Source organism: Lynx canadensis, chromosome D3 (genome assembly GCF_007474595.2).
Source record: "Lynx canadensis isolate LIC74 chromosome D3, mLynCan4.pri.v2, whole genome shotgun sequence".
Classification (NCBI taxonomy): domain Eukaryota; kingdom Metazoa; phylum Chordata; class Mammalia; order Carnivora; family Felidae; genus Lynx; species Lynx canadensis.
Window position 1 is genome coordinate 87,437,725 of NC_044314.2, and position 22,978 is coordinate 87,460,702.

Here is a 22,978-nt window from a genome sequence, read left to right on the forward strand (position 1 = left end):
CAGTAATACATCCAACACACCATAAGGTACAATGCCAGAGTTTGAGGTTAAAAAGCACTACACAAAACGGAGGCCACCATCTCCCATAAATGAGATAAACTACCAAAAGACAAACAAGCTTGGGAGTTGTCCACCAGGCAAAGATGAGAATCTGTGCGATGATTTGTACTGCACAGGGGGGAAGAAAAAAAAAAAAATATATATATATATATATATCCCATTTCAGACACAGAGATAAGTATCCTTTAGTTTATATTTAACCGACACACTTACCGTCTTCGTCATCCTCACTAGACTCATCTCTGAACGGATTGAAGTCATCATCGTCTCCGGAACTCATGTTTTTTGAGCTCTCATAGTCACTTTCTTCATGGTCAGACGCGTCAGATTCACTCCCACTGTCATCAGAACTGCTACCAGTAAGGCCACCTACTTTTCGTGCTTTTTTGGCTTCTCGGGTTATTTCTTCACCTACCCTCAAACCCCCAAACAAGACAGTCAGCCCATACACACTATTCTAAATATCCAAAAAATTACATTTAACTCATGAGTTATTCAAATGAGAAACACAGAGGGGGCGCCTAGGTGGCTCAGTCGGGTAAGCATCCAACTTCGGCTCAGGTCATGATCTCATGGTTCGTGAGTTCAAGCCCCACGTCAGACTCTATGCTGACAGCTCAGAGCCTGGAAACTGCTTCAGATTCTGTATCTCTCTCTGTGTGTGCCCCTCCCTCACTCACTCACTCGTGCTCTGTCTCTCAAAAATGAATAAACATTAGAAAAAAAAATGTTTTTAAATCACATGAGAAAACAGAGGAAAAACATTTCCTTAAGTACATAAAATTCACAAGTGTTAACCTTTTAGACTCCCATAAGAAATCAGGTGAAGTTTAGTTATTAAGAAGAAATGAAATATGTCAATACATATCCAAGACTGCCTTTAAATATATGTTTCAAAATAAATTGAGGACAATAGACACAAAACAGAATCTCTGGCATTTTCACACAATCCAACTGCATATCAGGTTGAGAGAACAGACCTAATAATTATAGGTTTATAGAGTACTTAAAAAATAAAATACCTTAAAAAAATAACTTACGGAATACTTAAAAAAAATCTATAACACACCATTTTAGAAATCAAACAAGGTGCTGATTTGAATTATTTTACTGAATATTCAGAAAAGAGATCTGGAACAAACCATTAAAAGTTCACATATTAATGATATATATGGTAAGAACATTAACTCAGCAAAGGGAAACGACCACGCGACCATTTAAGAGGCCACTGATTCTAAAACACAGCATTACTTTTTGTGCCACTACCATAAAAAAATGTTCTCAATTATAATAACCAACCCACTTTCAAGCATATTAAAAATGTAGGGGCACTTGGGTGGCTCAGTCAGTTAAGTGTCTGACTCTTGATTTTGGCTCAGGTCATGATCCTAGAGTCGTGGGTTTGAGCCCTGCTTGGGATTCTCTCTCCACCCTCCCTGCCCTTCCCCAGCTTGCGTGCTTTCTCTTTCAAAATAAACTTAAAAAATGTGAAAAACATGTACTTACAACAGATAAAAAAAATTAAGGCTCAAGTATCAGCCACTGTGTTTAGAATACACAGCATCACAGACATTCCAATGGAAGTTATCACTGTCCTAGAGAAAGCCTGTGAAGTTAACTTTTGTTTCTTAATGTTTATTTTTGAGAGAGAGAGAAAGAGAGACAGAGCATGAGCAGGGGAGGGGCAGACAGAGGGAGACACAGAATCCAAAGCAGGCTCCAGGCTCTGAGCTGTCAGCACAGAGCCCAATACGGGGCTCGAATTCACGAATGGTAACATCATGACCTGAGCTGAAGTCAGATACTTAACCGACTAAGCCCCCCAGGTGCCCGAGAAGTTAACTTCTGAAAGCCAAACATCTTACTAAGCATCTAAACACAAGCTGAAGTTTGCATATTATAAAATGTCTAGTAAGCACAGAGTGTATTCTTAAAAATAATAAATTAACAAATGACTCTTTAAAGACTGTAAAAACACCATATGTGTGTATGCATATACAGCTATAACAATAGCAAGGCCCAGATTTTGCTGTGTACTGCCCACTAGTTATGTTAACCTGGGAAGATTCCTTAACCTCTTAATCTTTCTGTGCCTTAGTGTCCTCTGTCTAGAAAACAAAAAGCAAGACCTATTTTCATACGGATCCCTTGTGGGTTAAATGAAACAATGTATGGCCAGTGCTTAATATAGTGCCTAGCACCAAATTTTTCAAGTCCTAATTTAAAACAGGGAGTTACTTGTGTGTTCAAAACCATATAGGCAACAGTGAAAATATACAACTACATGCCAATTTAAGGAAGGCAGCTCAATCCCAAAATATAGCTGCTTCAAAATGCTCAAATTTACACTATTTTCAACATCATTTAAAGAAAAAAAACCCACCTTTCCGCTTCTTCACTTTATTTTCTTTACAAGGACTATCTCTTGGTGAACTATTGTTACTTGGAGCTGTCAAATCAATTCCTAACAAACTATACAGTTTTTTTCGATCTGGAGCAGGGAAGTGTTTTTCAATCAGTGACTGCAACACCCCTCTGTTTATAGGAGAAAAAAAGTGACAATTAGTGGTTCAGTTTGCCAAATAGTTTATTATATGTAAAGTCTTACTGAATGTATTTTTAAAATACATTTCCTAAAAAGTAAATACTGTATACTTTGTTCAGTTTTACAAAACAGTGATAATCCAGCTGAAATAACTTTAATATTGTAGGTCAACGCTAACTGAAATAAAGTTCAGGCCAAGCCAAATATGCAATTTTTACATTTTCTAGTAACTACATTAAAAAGTAAAAGAAAACTAGACAAACATTTTTTAATAATACATTTCAGGACATATTCTAGTATTATATATCAATGTATCATTTCAAAATGCAATCAGTGAGATGTAAAACATATACTTTAAGTCTTTGAATGAAATCTCCTGTGTTTACATTCACAGCGTATCTCAATTTGGACTAGCCATTGATAGGCACCCGTGACTAGCTCCTACCATTTTAAACAACATAGTAATAGGCACATAAGTACAAAAGACAACAGATTAGCAGGTGCATGTTTTGTTTTTAGAAGCAGTTTTGGATTATATCCACCTTAAAAGGAACCACTTGAATGAATATATCGCCTGAGGCAAAAGATAGGTGGGGCAAAGGTTATTTTGCTAATTTTACTACCACAGTTAACATGGCTAGGGTAGGCAAATAAACTGAGAAACGATGTCTAAAAACTTCTTTTTAAAACTCTTTTTGAATATCCCATGATTGCATGCAATTTTTATACACAGATTACTAAACTGGGGCAAACTCTACTTATTGTTCGTGCGGATAATGGTAATTTCAAACACACAAAGCTGAAACTAAAACAGAAACTAATCCAAGCTGTCACACATTTCCAAGATCTACAAGACAAAAATCATACCCTTCCATTAGTTCAAATACTGGGCACAATATTGTCAAAATGCTTAACAACTGAGCACTCGTATGTTGTTTTCCAAAGGATATACTGTCATGGATCACACAGAACTGCAAAAACTAAGATCAGAAAAACTTTAATGATGATATGGATGAATCAAAACTTTTGCCTCCAGGAAATGCGAACACTTAAAACTAATCTAAATAAAAACTTAAAACCAAAAACATTACTTGGCAGTTGAAACAAAATCATTCAGTTCTCCTCCACCCTCCTCCAAGGCTTCTAATGTTCTAGCTTCTCCTGTCGACTGCAGACCAATTACGACACACTGGAGAGAAAAACAGAATTATAAATAATACCACGCATGTGGTTTCTTAAGATGTATTTTACATATTTGGTTAAGAAAAAGGATTTCAAACAAGAATGACCCATTATTGTACATACGTGCTCATTTATTTATTCTGTATATATCTGAGGCATGCTACTATGTGTAAAAAACTTAGCTAGGAAATAGGATTACAGCAGTGGACATAATTAAAGCCCCTGCCTCAGTTCTTTGGACTTCAAGTATATCTATATTTTGCTGAAAAGAAAAAACTGTATGGCAATAAATACCCACATGTCATCAGTAGTTGTATCTATGGATGGCCAAATTATAGTGGTTTATTTCTTTATACTTTTTTGAGCTACCTAAATTCTTTAAAGAAATGTGTATTTTAAAGTCTGACTACATTAATACTTTTACAACTCTCAGAAAGAGCAGGCTTTCCAAGCAGAAAGCCTGAACACACAAGACTAGAAAACATAACCAAAGAATAAATCTATTAATGTGTTCTTCAACTTACTTTTCCATTCTTGATTTCTTCTCGAGCTAGTTGCACAACCCTTTTAACTTTGGATGCTATACATAAGTATTTGAAAAATCTCTGGTGAGCAGACCAGAACTGACCCCACATGGATTTCTTCATGCGTTGCTCAGCATCAATCAGATCTGCAGCTTGCTGAAATCGCTCTCTGGCAATGACCCACTGAAGATACACAATCAACATTTTAGATATTTCATCTGTAAGTGTGAATTATTTAAAAATCACTGATTCAGGGCACCTGGGTGCCTCATTCAGTTAAGCGTCCGACTCCTGATTTTGGCTCGGGTCATGATCTCACGGTTTCTGAGTTCGAGCCCCGCATCAGGCTCTACGTGCACAGCATGGAGCCTGCTTGGGATTCTCTCTGTCTCCCTTTCTGCCTCCCCCCCACCCCACCCCCGCTCATGTACTTTCTCTCTCTCTCAAAAATAAATAAACATTTTTTAAAAATGACCGATTCAAGCAAAATAATGTCAGGTGCAAGACTACTTAACATTAATTTAATAAACCAACTTCAGTAGCTTGGGAAGCTCTAAACAAATGTTTTTCAGGATGTTCACAGTTGCCTCGAAACTCTTCTTAGCAACTACAGTCATTTTAGGGAATAGTTGCACTGTAATTTTAAAACTATGCGACTTAAATAAATGGCTTTTTAAAAAGTTTATGCATTTAAGTGATGTCTACACTAAATGTGGCTCGAACTCATAACCCTGAAGATCAAGTCACATGCTCTTCAACTGAGCCAGCCAGACACCCCATTGTAAACAGATTTTCTATGTTGTTTTATTTATTTATATTTACTTGAAAGAGAGAAAGCGCACGTGCACAAGCGGTGAAGAGAGGCAGAGGGGGAGAGAAAGAATCTGAAGCAGGCTCCACACCCAGCATAGACCCTGATGCGGGGCTCGATCTCATGACCCTGGAATCATGACCTGAGCCGAAATCAAGAGTCAGACGCTCAACCGACTGAACTACCCAGGCTCCCCAATAGCTTTTTTCTCCTAATAAATTACTTTAACAAAGAGAAAGCTTAGAAAATTAGGAAAGTAAGGATCTGGTGATTTATCTGTTGTTTTACAGCAAAATATACTCTTGTGGGCTGACAGACATTAAAAATACTAGGAATTAAGAAATAACTTCTCACCAGCTTGACTGCTTTGTTATACATTTTCACATAGCTCTGAGAAAGAAGAACTTCCTCAATTTTGAAGGTCACTCCAGTAAAGCTCAGCTGTCGAGCAATGTACATTCCTCTAAGTTTCATATCCATAGCAACTATTTCCATGGCACCAACACCTCTGAATAAAATTAAAACACACAGTAACTATCATTAAATATAGTAGGGCTTTAATATAAGTGGAAAAGGTTTTAGCAGTAACACCTCTTTTAAACTGCAACTGAGAACAAATAGTGTATACCGTAAACTACCTTACCTCCGTTCTACTGCTTGGATAAAATCACTGAATTCTCTAAATGGAGTTCCCTCACCCCATATTCCAAGACGGTTCATATAGGCCATGTTTCGTGGTTCAGAAGCACCTGAAAAATCCCAAAACAAAACATGTTATAGCTGAATAAATAACTCACACATGTATCTTTCAAATAAAATAACAACTCACCAGTGGCACTAGCATAAACAACTCTGGCCTTTGGCAATTTGTTCTGAAGCTCTAAAACTGCCAAGCCTGTCTTGGTTGGCTTCGAAGAACCAACAGGACATAAGTTTTTTGCTTTATGGCATTCGTCAAAGACTATCTGTACAGAGTGAATTAAGGAACATATCACAGTAGCAAGTATTTCTAATCTTTAAAGAAGATTTAACTTTTATTTCCTTAAGGTCTTGGGGAACATCCCAAATTTCTGTGGTAGAGGAGTGGGCCAAGTTCAAGATAATCAGGAAGGGAGAGCTGCCACGGATAATAAGCCCCTGAGCATTAACTTTTTAAAATAATACCAACATACCCATCATACAGCTTTGTAAAACCTATAACATTTTACCTTATTTGCCTCAGATTCTTTTTAAGATCACAAACATAAATGAAGCCCTCTACGTGCCTCTCTTTGATGTAACCCCTCCCTTTCAAGTCTCAGAGGCAACCTCTGATTTGCGTATTTCTATTAACCTGATATTTAATTCTTGATTAGAATGGAGGAAAGGATCCACCCTGGCAAGAAAGGTCCACCACACAATTTTGGCAAATTCTCTAAGTAGAAGTACAATTGGTAACTAACTTAATGAGCATTTTAAAAACTGGCATTCCTCATGCAGGACAGCAAAAGGTTTGCCATGGGTAAACGGGTTTGAACATCACTAAGTTCAGTTTTTTCCCCTTAGTCGTCTCAGGTGCTTTACTATATCAATATGCACCGTGAATCCCCAAAAAGAGGAATATAGCATTCATCACGTCCCACACCTCTTAACATTTCCCTAAACCAGGAGCTTACATACTGGCCTCCTATATGGCAGCTACAAAACAGAATCAACTTTCTGACCCCTTGGATGCTGAGCTATCCTAAAAGCTCTCATCCCAGCAATTGCAGTTAACCTCAGGATGTAGTTTTCCAAAGGTTTATTCTCACATGCACTTTTGTGTCATTAAAAAACATAAAAACATTTATTGAAAAGGATACCACTCCATCGAAGTCATCACCACACCAATGAAGAAGTTGTTTTAATCTAGTTTTGTATTTACCACCAGACTGACTTTCACCAATAAGGGAAGAATAGGTAGCAAAAATAACACCCTTTTTCACGCTCCCGTTATGTTTGGAAGAAATTTTTCCATATTTAAACTAAAAAAGAAAAAAGAAGTTATAAATATACCTTTTTCTCTGAAACATTTATCTTACCTAAGCTTCTACAGCAGGAAACTGGTGAGTCTATCATGGGTTTTAGGGAAGTCAAAGGACCCCTAAGACCATACACAAAATTTCTTCTACATACGTATACACACACACGTACCATTGTATGCATGTACGTACACACACACATAACTTCATGACATAAGGATCCAGTTTTCATCAAAGTCTCAAAAACCTTTTTTTTTTTTTGAGAGAGTGCTGGCAGGGGAGGGGCAGAGGGAGAGGAAAAGACTCCCCTAAGCAGGCTCCACACCCAGCAGGGAGCCACCCAGGCCCTCCTCAAAAAACTTCTATCAACAACAACAACAAAGATTACAGGGGCTCCTGGGTGGCTAAGTCAGTTAAACATCCTACTCTGGATTTCAATTCATGTCATGATTTCGCCACCATGGGATCAAGCCCCGCATGGGGCTCTGTGCTGGATGTAGAGCCTGCCTAAGATTCTCTCCTCTCTCCCTCTGTCCCTCCCCTACTCCCTCTCTCAAAAACAAAACAAAAAGCCGAAAGGTTATAAACCAAGCTCCCCTCTAAGAAAAAAGTCACGATATTCATTTTACAAATATTTATTGTGCACTTGCTATATGCCAAGTCACTGTCAGTCCTGTGTCATATATAACGAGCTATGCCAGTCAGTTTTTTAGTTGAGCTGTCGGTTATCAAGTCAAGAACCAGCACCACCAATCCACTCAGTCATACCCCCCCCAAAAAGCCGATGATGAGCAAGGCAACACTGAACCAACTTAGGGCCACACGGAATGCTTGTCCTTACTTATTTTCAAAAGGCTAACGGGGAGGCACCTGCAGGAACCAGGTCTGTCTATTCCACCCTGGTAACTCCAGCAGTTGGTGCACAGGAGGAGGTCAGTAAGGGTCTGCTAAATGAACATGAAGATTCTTATCACATTAAACTGCTTTAGATACCTACCCACATTTTCTTCCACTTGACAGTATTGTTCTTACATAAATGCAGGTACAGATACACAAATCTACCAGACAAATCTCCAAATCAGTCTCCAAAAGTCAACAATTCCCTATGTGCTGTGATGGGCACACTACCTGTCCACACAGCTTTACTACAGTGCACCCTTCTACACACAGTTGTGAGCTTCAGCATATAAAGTCACCTCAGAAACAAAGACCAACACTGAAGACTGAGAATAAACTCCGTAACGACAGAGACAAGGCCTATTTTGTTTGTCACCACCCAACCATACCTGGCACAGTAGCTGACGTACAGTAATCCACAACCCAATGAGAATGGCTAGCCCTCAACTAATGCTTTCTGTAAAATAACTCACTTGATCTTTGTAACTCTACAAAGTAGAACCTGTTATTATTCCAATCTCACAGATGAATCAATATTTACTGAATGACAGAATAGAAAACTTTCATACCTTATTTAATGAATGAACCAAAATGTTTTTTGCTCCAATATCCCTCAAATCTCTTTCAGCATCATATTTCAAGTCATTTGAAACACTGAACCTGCCACATAAAAAAGAAAAGAAAAAAAAAAAACACACACACACACAAATTAAATGCAAATTCCATCAATCTAGCAGTACTCAGGATAAATAAAACCAGGCCTCGACACTTAAAAAATACACCTACTCAGTAATAAAACCCATCTCACATGCGTAAGTAATTATTCACAAAAGAAAGCTTACACAGTCTTTGGCACTTACTTACCATAATGCTCTTTTTCTACTCAACAAATAATTTTCATAGATGATTCCTGCTATCGTCCTTCCTTTTCCTACACCAGCACCATCACCTATTAAGAAGCCAGCACGATCTCCATTAGGTAGGAATGTTTCATGTTGCTAAAAAAGAGAAAGTTGATAATTAATCTACTCCTTCAAATACCTTAGCCATCAGTCTTTTAAACAGGAAAATATTAATGGGATTTATGCGTATACAAATAACATACACTTTGGCTTAGTATGAATACTTTCTTTATATTTACTAAGTATTGTTTCTTGCCACACTCACATGCACCAGGTAACTGAAGTCAACAAACTGGTGAGCATTCTCCCATACCTGTTTCAATGCTTGCAGAGTCAAATACAAACTTTTAATCACACATAAACATGGGGGATGGTTAGCTGTTTGGCCATTCCTTATTTTACAGAAATGGAGTACGACAGAAGCCCTCTCAAGACAACTAGCATAACTCTAATTCGTGGTTTTAAAAGACAGTACCATACCCATACACTAATACCACAGTTTATTCAAACACCCACAAGGGTATGGGCTTTTAAGTCTTTTCCAGCATTCTACCACCAAAGTTAAAAAAGCTGCAACAAATAGTCATCCACCAAAAACAAAAATAAAGTCAACCACCCATCTATCCATCTCTTTAGTATATATGTTCTCAATCTAATAGTTCTGTTGAATAGACTTCCAATAATACACTTGTTAGGTCAAAGGATATATGTTATTTTTTCAAGCAAGCTCTGCGCCCAACGTGGGGCTTGAACTCGTGACCCCGAGATCAAGAGATGCAGGACTCCAAGATCAAAAGTTGCATGACTGAGCCAGCCAGGCGCCTTACGATATATGTATTTTTAATTTTAATACACATTCCAAAAAGGCTGTAACATTTGTCATTTCTAGTAGAAATGTGCACCTCCTGAATCCATGCTACCTCTTTAATTAACAGACACGTGAAACTTCTATAAAAATCACATTCACAAGTTTTTCATGCAAGGAAAATGTAACCTTTGCATCAAAACAACTGTATTATATGGACCAGGATTCAAAGATAAATATTGTATGTAGCTACGAAATATTATTGCTTACCTGCGCTGCATAAGTAATTGCCTCAAGCTGTAACGCTGATAACCAGCCATTATCAATGGTTTCTTCTGAAATGGATGTTTTGTACCAAACATCAGGAGGAGTAACACTGGATAAAGAACTAGTTTCCACTACAGCATCTGGATGACGTAGGCCAATTTTTACTGAACGAAAAATTTAAAAAACTTCATTTTAATTTTTCTAGGTAATAACACTTCCAGTTTTATTATATGATATTGCCATATTTTTCCTATCATAGAAAAAGTAAAAGTAAATAAGTATACACTTCAGGATTCTATAAAGGCATTGATGGGTGGTAAATTACTATTTAAATTTGACTAAAAGGACCTATTTATCAAATACTCATGCTTTAAATAAAGACCCGCTGATTAAAAAAGTCTAGAAAAATATGGACTTGGTTCATACCACCAGGTTCTCCAATAGCAACAAACACAATCCTAGATTTGGGAATTTATTTGAATGAATCATTCCCTTGCATCAGTGAAACAAAAGTTTGGAATGTAATTTTATTTTGAAAGGGATTTTAATGGAAATCTTGGCCATAAAATTAAACAGCAACTAATTCCCCAAAATGCATTATGTGAATAGCTTTAAACAGAGGTCAGCAAACCTTTTCTATATATAGTCAGACAATAAATATTTCCAGCTTTGCAGAGTATCTGGTGTTACTGAACATCGGTATTGTAGCAATGTAAAAGCAGCCATAGCCAATAAATAAATAAACTCACGCACATGGTTATTTTCCAATAAAACTTTATAAAAACAAGCAAAAGTCCAAATTTAGTTTGCTGACTTTGGTTTCAAGGGCCATGGATAAACTCTGAATCCTTTTATGAACTATTATGGGTGGGAGGGGGAAACTACCCATTTCGGATACCACAACCTGAAGTTCATAGTTTAAAAATGTATACAGGTATGTAAGTATATGTGTATGTATTATTTTTAAGTAGCTTCCACATCCACGTGGGGCTTGAACTTACAACTCTGAAATCAAAAGCTACATGTTCTACCAGCTGAGCAAGCCAAGTGCTCTTTAAAGTTCGTCAAAAAACAATTATTTTTACTGTATGTTCACTAACTTGGATTTAAATTAAAAAATAAAATTTAATTAAAAAAATTGTTTTTCTTTTACTTCTAAAGTTCATTTTAGGGGCACCTGGGTGACTCAGTCAATTAGGTGTCTGACTCTTGGGTTTCAGCTCAGGTTTCAGTTCTCACAGTTTATGACATTAAGTCCCGAGTCGGGTTCTGTACTAACACCATGGACCTGCTTGGGGGTTCCCTCTCTCCCTGTCCTTCCCTGGCTCGCTCTCTCAAAATACATAAATAAACTTAAATAAATAAATAGAGACACCTGGGTGGCTCAGTAGGTTGAGCGTCCAATGTCGGCTCAGGTCATGATCTCATGGTTCATGGGTTCAAGGCCCCACACATCCAGCACTCTGCTGTCAGTGTGGAGCCCGCTTTGGATTCTCTATTCCTCTCTCTTTCTGCACCTTCTCCTCTCCCACTCACATGCATGCACGCTCTCTCTCAAAAATAAACATTAAAAATAAATAATTTCTTTCTAAATGGCCAGAAAATTATGGGAGCTTGAAGTCCATACACAGTTGGTAAACAGATTTTTTAGTTCAAGTGGTAATATTAGTGGCTTTTTATAGAAACTCAGAGTACATAAAAGATTCTAGCCATGTGTATATTTTTTCCATCTTATCACCACCATATAATGAGAGTGAACATTTGTTTTTTTTTGAGAGGGAGGGAGTACATGCTCGAGGCAGGAGGGAGGTAGGGAGAGGGAGAATCTCAAGCAAGCTCCATGCTGAACTGAAGCCCCACTGGGCTCAAATGCACAATCATGAGATCGTGACCTGAGTGAGCCTAAATCAACAGTCGGGCACTTAACCAACTGAGCCACCCAAAGTGAACATTTTTCTACTAAAGTTAAAAACTATTAATTTTCAGTTTGACATAGTATAGTGGTCACTAAAAAAATAAAACAGGGTTGTTACGGCAAAAAGGGAGAAATGTTAAGGTACACTATTGAAATAAATAGCACATTGTATTTTTAAGATTCCCATGCCTTTGTTTGCATAAAGTATATAAAGCTAAGGTACAGACTTACGCCTCTATAATTCACTATGATTTTATACCTGCTGCTGACATGAGCAAAATTAACTTGAAACAAAATAAAGCCCAAGCTTTTTTACTCTAAGTTTTAAAGGACTTCAACCCAAAACAGTTTTAACTTTCTGTAGGAAAAAATACACCAGTAAAATTTTCACCTAGATATTTTAAAACCTGTAATAGTTTAAAACAGATTATAAGGCTCACACTTGTCAAATTCCAAGGTACCCAATATTGATAGATCCTAATAGGTAATAACATGTGTGGGAAAGTTACTTAAGTTCAAGAGGAACCCAAAAGTCTTTCATCATTTTGACAAATCCCAAAGACATACATTTTATTGGCATATATTCTGCGTAGGTTTCTGCATGACCCATTTCTTCTTCATCTTCCTCCTCTGGTTCATCTTCCTCTTTCACAACAGGGACCTTCTGTAACATAGAGCATGATCAGAGACTGGAGGTCAGCCAACACACAGGAAAACTCCTCTGTAGGAATACTAGCAATCTTCAGTCTTGGAAACATGACATTCCTCTTCTATGTTCCCTCAAAGCTGGATCATACTTTGGTTCTTTCGTGCTTCTCTGATGAGCAAAGATAATCCATGCCCTACTCTCAGCTCTAACACACTGCTGGGTCACCTCAGGGCTCCACCTTCCTTCCAGTCACTACCTCTCAAACTACTTTCCCCTTTGCCTACCACCCTCGCTGATGCCCAGAACTCTTTCTAACCTCAGTCCGTGTCAGTTCCAGGAAGAGAAGGACCAAAAGGCTTAGGAAGGAAGGTGGATGAGCCCCAGCAGCTCATCCTACAACATCAATGGCAGAAACCACTGAAGCCACACATCCCACCCTCATTTTAGTGAACCTTCACGTCACCTGTCTTCTCTCCCTCGGACATTGAAACTAAAACCCCAGAAAACTCTGGATTTAAAGGTTCTTCTGAAGGACGGAGCATTTACTTCAGACATCTGTGTCTCCACAAACACAACAATCACATATAAGAAAGCCATATCACTTACTCTCTAATCCTTGGCACACGTGAAAATGAAATGGAGAGCTATTAGTTAAGTACACCAGGAAAACTAGAATAAAGCCAGACTGTCCTAGACAACTTGTGCGAATGGTTACCAATCACGTTCCTTTTTTTCTTCACAGAATCTTAAAGGAGGAGCGGTAGGGAGAAATAGGGGAATAGAAAGCCCCTGAACAAGTCTCTTTTCACTACAAGTAAACCAACACCAAAGATATTTATTAATGTGCTTGTTCAAGAAAGACTATAGAGGGGCGCCTGGGTGGCGCAGTCGGTTAAGCGTCCGACTTCAGCCAGGTCATGATCTCGCGGTCCCTGAGTTCGAGCCCCGCGTCGGGCTCTGGGCTGATGGCTCAGAGCCTGGAGCCTGTTTCCGATTCTGTGTCTCCCTCTCTCTCTGCCCCTCGCCCGTTCATGCTCTGTCTCTCTCTGTCCCAAAAATAAATAAACGTTGAAAAAAAAAATTAAAAAAAAAAAAAAAAGACTATAGAGAAATATCTGTGAAATCCAGTATATCCAGAAAAGGAGGGGGAAAAAAAAAAGAGAGAGAGAGAAGCCAGTCAGGGCCTACAGGCAACGCCAAGGATAACAAAACATTGAAAGGTAAGGGCAGGCTCTTCGATTTCTTTTTATTTTGTCTAGAGTTATGATGGCAAACAGATGCTCAATAAAAGTGGGAAGGAAGAGGGCGATGGTAGATAAACATCCAATCAACATCAATCCATGGAATCCTTAGGAAAAAAATCCAAAAAAGTTCCGAATGTTCTTAGAAAGTATGCCAAAATAAAACTCAATTTGAGAAACCGGAGACAAAGTGGGGTTGGCAAAGAAACACATACAAATCCTCATTCTGCTGTTAATTTGTGTGGCCTTGCTTAAATCACTTAAATTCTGTGTCTTCCCCATCCCACCTTCAGCCCTTTCCCCACGTTATCAAATAAGACTAGGGGACCTGGGGAGTTCAGTGGGTTGGGCTTCCGACTTCAGGTCATGATCTCCCAGTTCGTGAGTTCAAGCCCCATATCAGGCTCTCTGCTGTCAGTGCAGAGCCCGCTTCAGATCCTGTCCTCCTCTCTCAGCTCCTCCCCCACTCATGCTCTCTCTCTCAAAAATAAATAAAACACAAAACATTGAAAAAAACAAAAAGAATGCCTACTATGCTAAATGACCAGCCTCCTTCCCTCTCCCTCTATCTTATCTTCCCTTACCTGAATTAAAAAAAAAAAAAAAAAAAAATCACCAAGAGTGTTAACTGGAAGATAAGCTGGTCTACTGTCTGTCTGGTCACAAAATCCAGGGACACACAGGTAAATTTCAAAGCCAATAAAAAGGCAACTGAGGGTCCCCAAGCTTCAGGTCAAGGAGATAAATGAGGGGGAGTGGGGAGACTACGGTACCTGCGGAACGCCCACCCAACACACAAAGTCCACGTTCCTACTCAGCCAGAAGCCTGTTCAGGTGGGAATGTGGGCCCACGGTCGTCAGGTACTCCTGTTTTTCAGGAGAACCTGGAAATCAGAGGATTTTTATGTGGTAGCAACAAGTTCAAATTTTTTCAAAATACTGTGGAGTCCCACCCAACAAAACACATTTGTCAACTGGCTTTGGTCCACAGTCTACCAGTTTGTGATCTCTGCTAGAGACACAGATTTTTTTTTTTTTTTTTTAAGTAAGCTCTATGCCCAACGTGGGGCCAGAACTCAAGACCTCAAGACCAAGAGTCACATGCTCCCCTGACTGAGCCAGTCAGGCGCCCGTTAGATGTTTCTTTCTTTCTTTCTTTTTTTTTTTTTAAAGTTTATTGGTTTTGAGGGAGAGAGAGAGAGAGAGAGAGAGAGAGAGGGACGGACGGAGGGAGAGAATGAGTAGGATAGGGGCAGAGAGAGAGAGAGAGAGAGAGAGAGAGAATTCCAAGCAAGCTCCACGCTGTCACCACAGAGCCTGACGTGGAGCTTGAACCCACAAACTGTGGGATCATGACCTGAGCCAAAGCTGGATGCTCAACCAACTGAGCCACCCAGGTGCCCCTCTTTTTTTTTTAATATTTATTTTTGAGAGAGAGAGAGAGAAAAAGCATGAGCGAGGGAGGGGCAGAGAGAGAAGGAGACAGAGTATCTGAAGCGTGCTCTGTGCAGAGAGCCCCATGCAGGGCTTGAACTCACGAATCGAGAGATCATGACCTGAGCTGAAGCCACCCAGGCACTCCCTGTTAGAGGTTTCTTAACTGCAAGGACAACAAAGAACTTCTGGCATATTATGGGCAAACATAAGCTGAACTGGGAACCTGAGTACTACATACATTTTTTAAAGAAAAACGCAATCCCAGGGTATCTAGGTGGCTCAGTTGGTTAAGTGTCAGACTTGGGTTCAGTCATGATCTCATGGTTCGTGAGTTCGAGCCATGCATGGGGCTGTCTGCTGTCAGAACAGAGCCCACTTGGGATCTTCTGTCCCCCATTCTCTGCCCCTCCCTGGCTGGTTCTCTCTCTCTCAAAAATAAACTTAAAAAAAATTAAAAAAAAAAAAAAAAAAGAAAAACGCAATTGTATTTTCTAAAAATCAACTTCCATGTAAGTTGCTGGCACACAACTATTAAGTAAACTGGGTCCGGCCAGCATTCACTCTCCTAGTCCCTGTTCAAAACCTCAGGCACAGACGGCTGCGCCGTGTCTCCAGTTCCTTATTCCGTCCCCAAGTCTTAGCAATCCTCTGGTATTGTTACATGTTTTCCTTTTTTTCTTCCCTCTCACCTTGTTCCAATCATTCTCTTCGTAGTCCCCCAAGTTTAATTTCTAATACTTCCTTCTGGAGTACTTAACCAAAGGGTCTTCCCCCCACCAACCCATCCTGAGTCACTAACAGGATCCTCCACTTCCAGTGGCCCCGACTGGTGCTGCACCAAGTCCAAATCTTTCAAACTCAACTCAGAACCCTCCAAAGTGCCAAATCCAACTATTCGAACTTCCTCATGGCTTACGGTCACCTAAACATATAGCCGTCTCCTCTGTGCCAATGCATTAGCTCCCTTCCTAAAATGCCCTCCTACAGTCTCTCCAAACTCAACACCCAATCTCCATTATATCTCTGCCACAAAAGGAAATCTTCTCAGGCCATGTGAGTCCAGGGAGACCTCCTCTTCCTCCAAAGTCATAACCCTAATTGTGACTGTCCCAATGTACTTTTTGCTGTACCTTCTATTACTACTTACACCATGTGCTTGTCAAATTGTGTGATTATGGAAGGGGCAACCATGTAGTATACCTCTTGTACAAACCCACCACACACATGCAGTGTTATACACAGCAATGAAATAAACGTACAGAATTAATTAACCCAAAACATACAACATTTCCAAACTATAAGGAAAAAGATTACTGTAACTAGAACATTATATGATCTGACAGCTCAAAACTAGCTATACATGCAAGTTCAATCCTAAAATGGACAGTTATCAAACACTTTTGGTTAACTCACATTGTCTTTTTCTACCAGATGAGATCCACACAAAAAGGATGTGAGTACCGCGTGTAATACTACACCCCATCAAATATGCAAGTTATTATCACCTTGTTCAGTATGTTAGTTTACTTCAGTGAGATTTAATGCTTACTCATTAGTTTATGCAGTTGAGTAGCCCCCCTTCACCCCAAAAAAGTTTTCTGAGGGTTGTTTTAGAGTACTTTTAGCCAAGTGTACTTCCGTAACACAATACAGATACAGCTTTTAAAACTCACCATGGTTGGGGAAAAACTCCTCATTTTCATGTCGTTTATCCATATTCTCGCTACTTCTTTATTAGAAGACTCCTTCTTGACTGTACCATTGCTTACATCAGCTGAGGGGGAGAGTCATTACATTTTAGAACGATTTCTAAATTTCTTTTCCAACAGTTTTTTAAAAACTCAGTAGTTTACCCACTTCACAAATGAAAAAATACCGATCTGCTTATCACCACCTTAAATTAAGCATAAGGATAAAAACATGCAAGGCAATGTGTTATCGTGGAGGTAAGAATTAACCTTAGAAAACAAGTTACCTTAAACGGATATGCATGTACAGGAAACTTGAAAACTATCAAAAAGACACCTTAATCAGAATATTTGATAGTTTCTTTCAACACAAACACCAAGAGCTAGCATTACTTTGGGACACTTCACTTGGTTCATCAAAAAACCCCACAAAACTTGGTATTATCACCAAGACAGAATCAATCTCACCTGAGTTGATGATACTTGCTTTCAAGGCAAAATAATTCTTTCTTGGAAGGAAAAAAGAAAAAAATTTGGAAATTCTACGTTCCTCCTCTCCTCAAAGATCCGAACAATGAATTTTTTCTTCTTCTATACCAGTGGTTTGCAAACTCTTTTTACACACAGCAAGAGAACTGAATCCTTCAATTCGAGTACTAGGCCAAGGAGAACTTCTTGACTGAGGAGTCTAGAGCCCCGTAACCAGCCTACATCCCTGAAGTGCTCGCTTCAGGTACCTGGGATCCTTGAGACCACAGTGTGACAATCACACCAGGAGCACTGACCGGATCTGATCTATTCTACCAAAAGATAGGGAGTGTTTGGAGGCCTGTCACTTGGGACTCCAAAATAACAAAGTGTTAACAAAATAAGAAGGTCAGAACAGAGATAACGGATTTATCTGTTTAACATAACTGTGGGAGAGCCAGTGAACAGTTCACAGAGTTACAGAAGCGGACTCAGAACCCAGAGACCCAAAGAGCTCATGGCTCCAAAAGGCGCAACACCCATAGCTAAGTGAGGGAGGAACATGAAAATCTTGCTCTTTGCAGTTTCATACTTTTATTGTTCTTCCCCTTTAGTAAAAAGATGATCCTCTGCTACAACACAAAAGTATGCTTATCTTCGGCATTCACTTACATGTTTCTTTTTCAGCCCTGGTCTAGTCTGACGGTTTCTCAGGCTTCCACACAAAGATGGCCTTGATTTGTACTCTTTTGTCTTTTTAAAATTACTCCACTGGATGTGGTAGATGTTACTGTACTTACTAAGTATTACTGGATCAGCTCCAAACCTATCCTGTTTTGTTTTGCTTTCTGAACTCCCCTCACAATAACACAGTCTTCTTTACATTATGAGGACATTTGCTCTGAGGGGTAGAATGCTCAGAAAGCCACTCAAAAAAGCAGCAGTATTTCCTCAAACCCAAAAACTTTTAATGAAAGTTGCTTCCAAAACTGATGACCCCACCCCACCCCACCCTTAAGTCTCCCAAGAGCCATCCCAGATGCTGCCCTGCACCCCAGCCAGGTCAGGGCCACGGTCCTGCTCTCCATGGCAGAAAATAAAAATCTGTCCTAAGGCAGTTAAAATTATTTTTCAGTTGGCATCTAGCTGCCAGGCTGCAGTTGGTTCAGGACAATGACCTTGAGTAAACTATAACCATAAAGCCACAATGGTATGGACTCAAAGAAAAGATTAAATAATTTGATATTTTTAATCGCATCTCTCACTGGAGACAAAGTTAGTTCTACATCGCGCTACACTTTTTTTTTTTTTAATTTTTTTTTTCAACGTTTATTTATTTTTGGGACAGAGAGAGACAGAGCATGAACGGGGGAGGGGCAGAGAGAGAGGGAGACACAGAATCGGAAACAGGCTCCAGGCTCTGAGCAGTCAGCACAGAGCCCCACGCGGGGCTCGAACTCACGGACCGCGAGATCGTGACCTGAGCTGAAGTCGGACGCTTAACCGACTGTGCCACCCAGGCGCCCCTACAAACACTTTTTGACCACTGCTTTCGAACGCCCCAGGCTTCTTCTTTATAAACATAAGCACAACTTCCAAGCAGTCAATTCTGTCCCTAAATTATATATTGGTCTATATCAGGTATTAGAACTTATTTATTTCCCACAATTAGAAATACAAATACCTTTTTCCTTTGGAAAAAGGAACTGTACAATACCTATCACCTCATTCCAAAACCCTAATAAAATGCTATTTATGTGCCAGTATAAATCATCAGGAACCTCCATTCTATCTCCTTAATCCAAACATACAATAATCCCAAAGAAATCTACTTTAAAAAAAGGCACCAATTCCTATGCTAAAACTATACAATAGTGGTCAGCTCAGACTATGACTGAGGTCAGTTACCGTTTCCAACAGTGCCTGCCATGGTACTGTTACATAAAAGGCACTCAAATAGGGGCGCCTGGGTGGCTCAGTCGGTTAAGCGGCCGACTTCGGCTCAGGTCATGATCTTGCAGTTCGTGAGTTCGAGCCCCGCGTCGGGCTCTGTGCTGACAGCTAAGAGCCTGGAGCCTGTTTCAGATTCTATGTCTCCCTCTCTCTGACCCTCCCCCGTTCATGCTCTGTCTCTCTCTGTCTCAAAAATAAATATATGTTAAAAAAAATTTTTTTTTTAAATAATAAAAAAAAAAAGGCACTCAAATATATTTCAGCAGAATGTAGAGGGAAGGAAAGACTATCCCTCTTAAGAGTTCACATTTTTCAGTTTCTAAAACTATACTACTAAAATATGACATTGCTAAAATTTTTAAAAACACCAATTAATTCTATTTTACCCTTAAAAATTACCTCAATACACTAAACACGAAGCTTCCTCTGAACGTTCCACTTAAAACTGTAACCTCTTCCTGCCCTGTACCCCATTTTCTATTTCTTTCCACAGAGCTTGTCCGTATCAGACGTACTGTATAACTAACTTATTTTGTTTATTGTCTGCATCTCTCCACTAGGATGCAAGCTCCATGAGAGCAGAGATTCCAACAGTTTTTCTCCCAGCCATAGCCTCAAAACCCCAGAACAGTACTTGGCATATAGAAGGCACTCAATAAATATTCGTTGAATAAATGAGCAACAACAAACTCCAAAGAAAAACTACAAAATCTATATTCTTTATGCATAAATGAACTCTTTAAAAATGTAATCAAACCACTGTGGAACTTTTTCCCGTTAAACCCTATCCTTAAGGTATTATGGATTAGCTAGTGGTGATGGTTTAACAACTGTGAATATACTATAATCTACTCAACCGTATACTTTAAATTTTTTTTTCAACGTTTTTATTTACTTTTGGGACAGAGAGACAGACACAGCACGAACAGGGTAGGGGCAGAGAGAGAGGGAGACACAGAATCGGAAACAGGGTCCAGGCTCCGAGCCATCAGCCCAGAGCCTGACGCGGGGCTCGAACTCACGGACCGCGAGATCGTGACCTGGCTGAAGCCGGACGCTTAACCGACTGCGCCACCCAGGCGCCCCTCAACCGTATACTTTAAAAAGGTAAAATTTATCGTATGCACGTTATATTTCAATAAAGCTGTTTTTTTAGAAAGTTATTATATGGGTGCTCATTCTTCAAAAAAAATGCAGTAAATTATTTTATAATGAAAACATATGTATTTTAAAAGGGAATTTACTAAATATACGACTATCCACAAGCAATGAAGCCAGTGACAGGCAAAATCATAAAGCTGTAAAAGTCACAATAAAGCAGTAAAGTATCAGTTTAAAGCCAGTTACCTCACACATGGTCCAAGGACCACCAGCAATAACACCTCCAAAAAGCTTGTTAGAAAAATGCAGAATCTTGGGCCCCACCCAGACCTACTGAATCTGATTCTGGCTGTGAACAAGATCACATAAAGTTTGAGAAGCACAGATTTAAAGGACCAAGAAAGTGTTAACCAGTTATTCCCAGTATATAAAACCAGTATCTCATGGTGTTAATGATTGTAGCCACCTGGAAATTTCATATTTTACTTCAAGGTAAATGCTAAGGCTTCTAAATTCCTTCTTCCTTTGTACTGTATAAATACTGTAATTGTACAGAGTCATGCAGACATCTCCTTCCTGCCCAGTTCTTTTAAGACCCAAGCAAACCCTTAAAAACACACTGACCTATCTTACCTCAGGGAGACAGGTGACACCATAGAAAATAGAAAGACTTACTAGCTGCTGTTGCAACTGGCTGAGCAATATTAGCTGGTGGCTTCAGTTTCATGAGTTCGTTCAGACTATTATTTTTTAGTAGATCCTTCAGCTGAACCTGGTCTTTTGAGGGTGCAGAGGTCATGGCATTTCGTACTGCTGGTGCTGAGACTGAAGGGCGTGTGTTTGCAGTAGTCTGGATAAACTTTGTTAATGTGATGGTCTGCCTATTCGTTGTTACAGGCGGTGTTTTAGTCATTACAATTGTAGATCCCAAGGTTGGGAGCTGATTTATTTGATTCAGCACAAATGTTGTAGTAGATGGAGGCTGCTGCTATAAAAGAAAACCATAACACATCAGACCACTGAGAAGTACTTTACTCTCTAACACAGCCTAGATCCACACACATGGAAGGCCATTTAAAAATCTAAAACTAGGGGCTCAGTCAGTTGAGTGTCTGACTCTTGATTTCGGCTCAGGTCATGATCCCAGAGTCATGGGATCGAGCCTGGTGTCTGCATGGAACCTGCTTGAGATTCTCTTTCTCCCTCTGCCCCCTCCCCTTGCTCACTCCCTCTCTAAAATTAAAAAAAAAAAAAAAAAAAAAAAAAAAAAAAAAAAAAATGGGGGGGCACCTGAGTGGCTCACTCAGTTAAGCATCCAACACTTGGTTTGGTTCAGGTCATGATCTCATGGTTTGTGGATTCAAGCCGCGCACTGGGCTCTGTGAACGTGCTTGGGATTCTCGCTCTGTGTCCCTTCCCTGCTCCCATGCGTGCACATGTATGGGCTCTCTCGCTCTCTCAAAATAAATAAACGTTTAAAAGTTAATAATAAAAAAATAAAATTTAAAACTGACTTTCTTACCAAACTATTGGTGCTGTATTTTTAATTAAACATGCCTAACTATAAACTACCAAGTTAAAACACACCATTTTGAGGGGGGGGAAAAAAAAGGTATAGTAGTAGTGTGACATTTTCTATAACTGTCAGGGGCAGCAAGCATAAAATAGGACTATCCCAAGCAAGCTGTGATGTATTGCAACCCTATATAATACAAGGGCTAGGAAGAGAAAGTATTTCTAATCCCAGCACTGCCTCAACTAGGTCAATAACCTTAAGCAAATCACTTCACCCCTGGAGGCCCAGGCTCTCTGAAGTCCATTTTCCATTTCTAACATTCTGTGATTCTTATACAATGTTTTGTTTGCTATCATACAGACTATACCAACATTTAGAACTTAAAAGAGAAAACTACCAAGCAGCATTTTTTTTTTTTTTTTTGAAGATTTTACTTTTAAGTAATCTCTGCACCCAATGTGTGACTTGATCTCATGACCCCGAGATCAAGAGTCCCATGCTCTATTGACTGAGCCAGCCAGGCAACCCCAAGCAACATTTTAAATACCTATCTTGCATGAATGATCCAGGGAATCCACCAATATCATCAATATCAAACATTGGTGATAATACAGGTACTACCTTTGAGCCTAAGAAAAACCATATAGCATTTTATTTTTTATAGTTGGGGGGTGGGGAGGGGACATTAGAAGCTGGACAAAAATGCAGGAAAAAAAAGTCAAAGATTTGAGAATGATAAAATATCTGTGATCTTAAACGACTGAAGTACAACTGAGTATTTTTATAAATTTCAGTCTATTTCTACTTCCTTCCCTCTTCAAAGTATTTGGTATTTTTCCATGACTCCTATAATAAGAATTTTGTAGGCTGCCACTTATCCCCCCTTTTTTAAAGCAGGGAACTCTTTTAAAGATTTAAGTAATCTCTACACACAATATGGGGATCAAACTCACAACCCTCACATGCTCTTCCAACTGAGCCAACCAGGCGTCCCACCACTTACCACTTTCAAATAAA

The 22,978-nt window shown here is 39.3% G+C and overlaps 1 protein-coding gene across 3 annotated transcripts in view; it reads right to left on the reverse strand.

Annotated features, from left to right (window-relative positions):
- SBNO1 (strawberry notch homolog 1) overlaps positions 1–22,978 on the reverse strand; it is a 53,648-nt gene that overhangs the window by 21,108 nt on the left and 9,562 nt on the right. Inside the window, exons 4-17 of one of the 3 annotated variants that reach the window (XM_030335746.1) lie at positions 21,121–21,430; positions 16,909–17,009; positions 12,476–12,572; positions 9,997–10,157; positions 8,884–9,017; positions 8,589–8,679; positions 6,964–7,125; positions 5,952–6,087; positions 5,766–5,871; positions 5,477–5,630; positions 4,312–4,494; positions 3,697–3,794; positions 2,444–2,595; positions 274–471 (exon numbers count right to left, since the gene is read on the reverse strand). In XM_030335746.1, the coding sequence (XP_030191606.1) occupies positions 274–471; positions 2,444–2,595; positions 3,697–3,794; positions 4,312–4,494; positions 5,477–5,630; positions 5,766–5,871; positions 5,952–6,087; positions 6,964–7,125; positions 8,589–8,679; positions 8,884–9,017; positions 9,997–10,157; positions 12,476–12,572; positions 16,909–17,009; positions 21,121–21,430 (2,083 nt within the window). Of the gene's footprint in view, positions 1–273; positions 472–2,443; positions 2,596–3,696; positions 3,795–4,311; positions 4,495–5,476; positions 5,631–5,765; positions 5,872–5,951; positions 6,088–6,963; positions 7,126–8,588; positions 8,680–8,883; positions 9,018–9,996; positions 10,158–12,475; positions 12,573–16,908; positions 17,010–21,120; positions 21,434–22,978 lie in introns of all 3 variants that reach the window. The other 2 variants (XM_030335747.1, XM_030335745.1) reach the window with 2 other exon arrangements.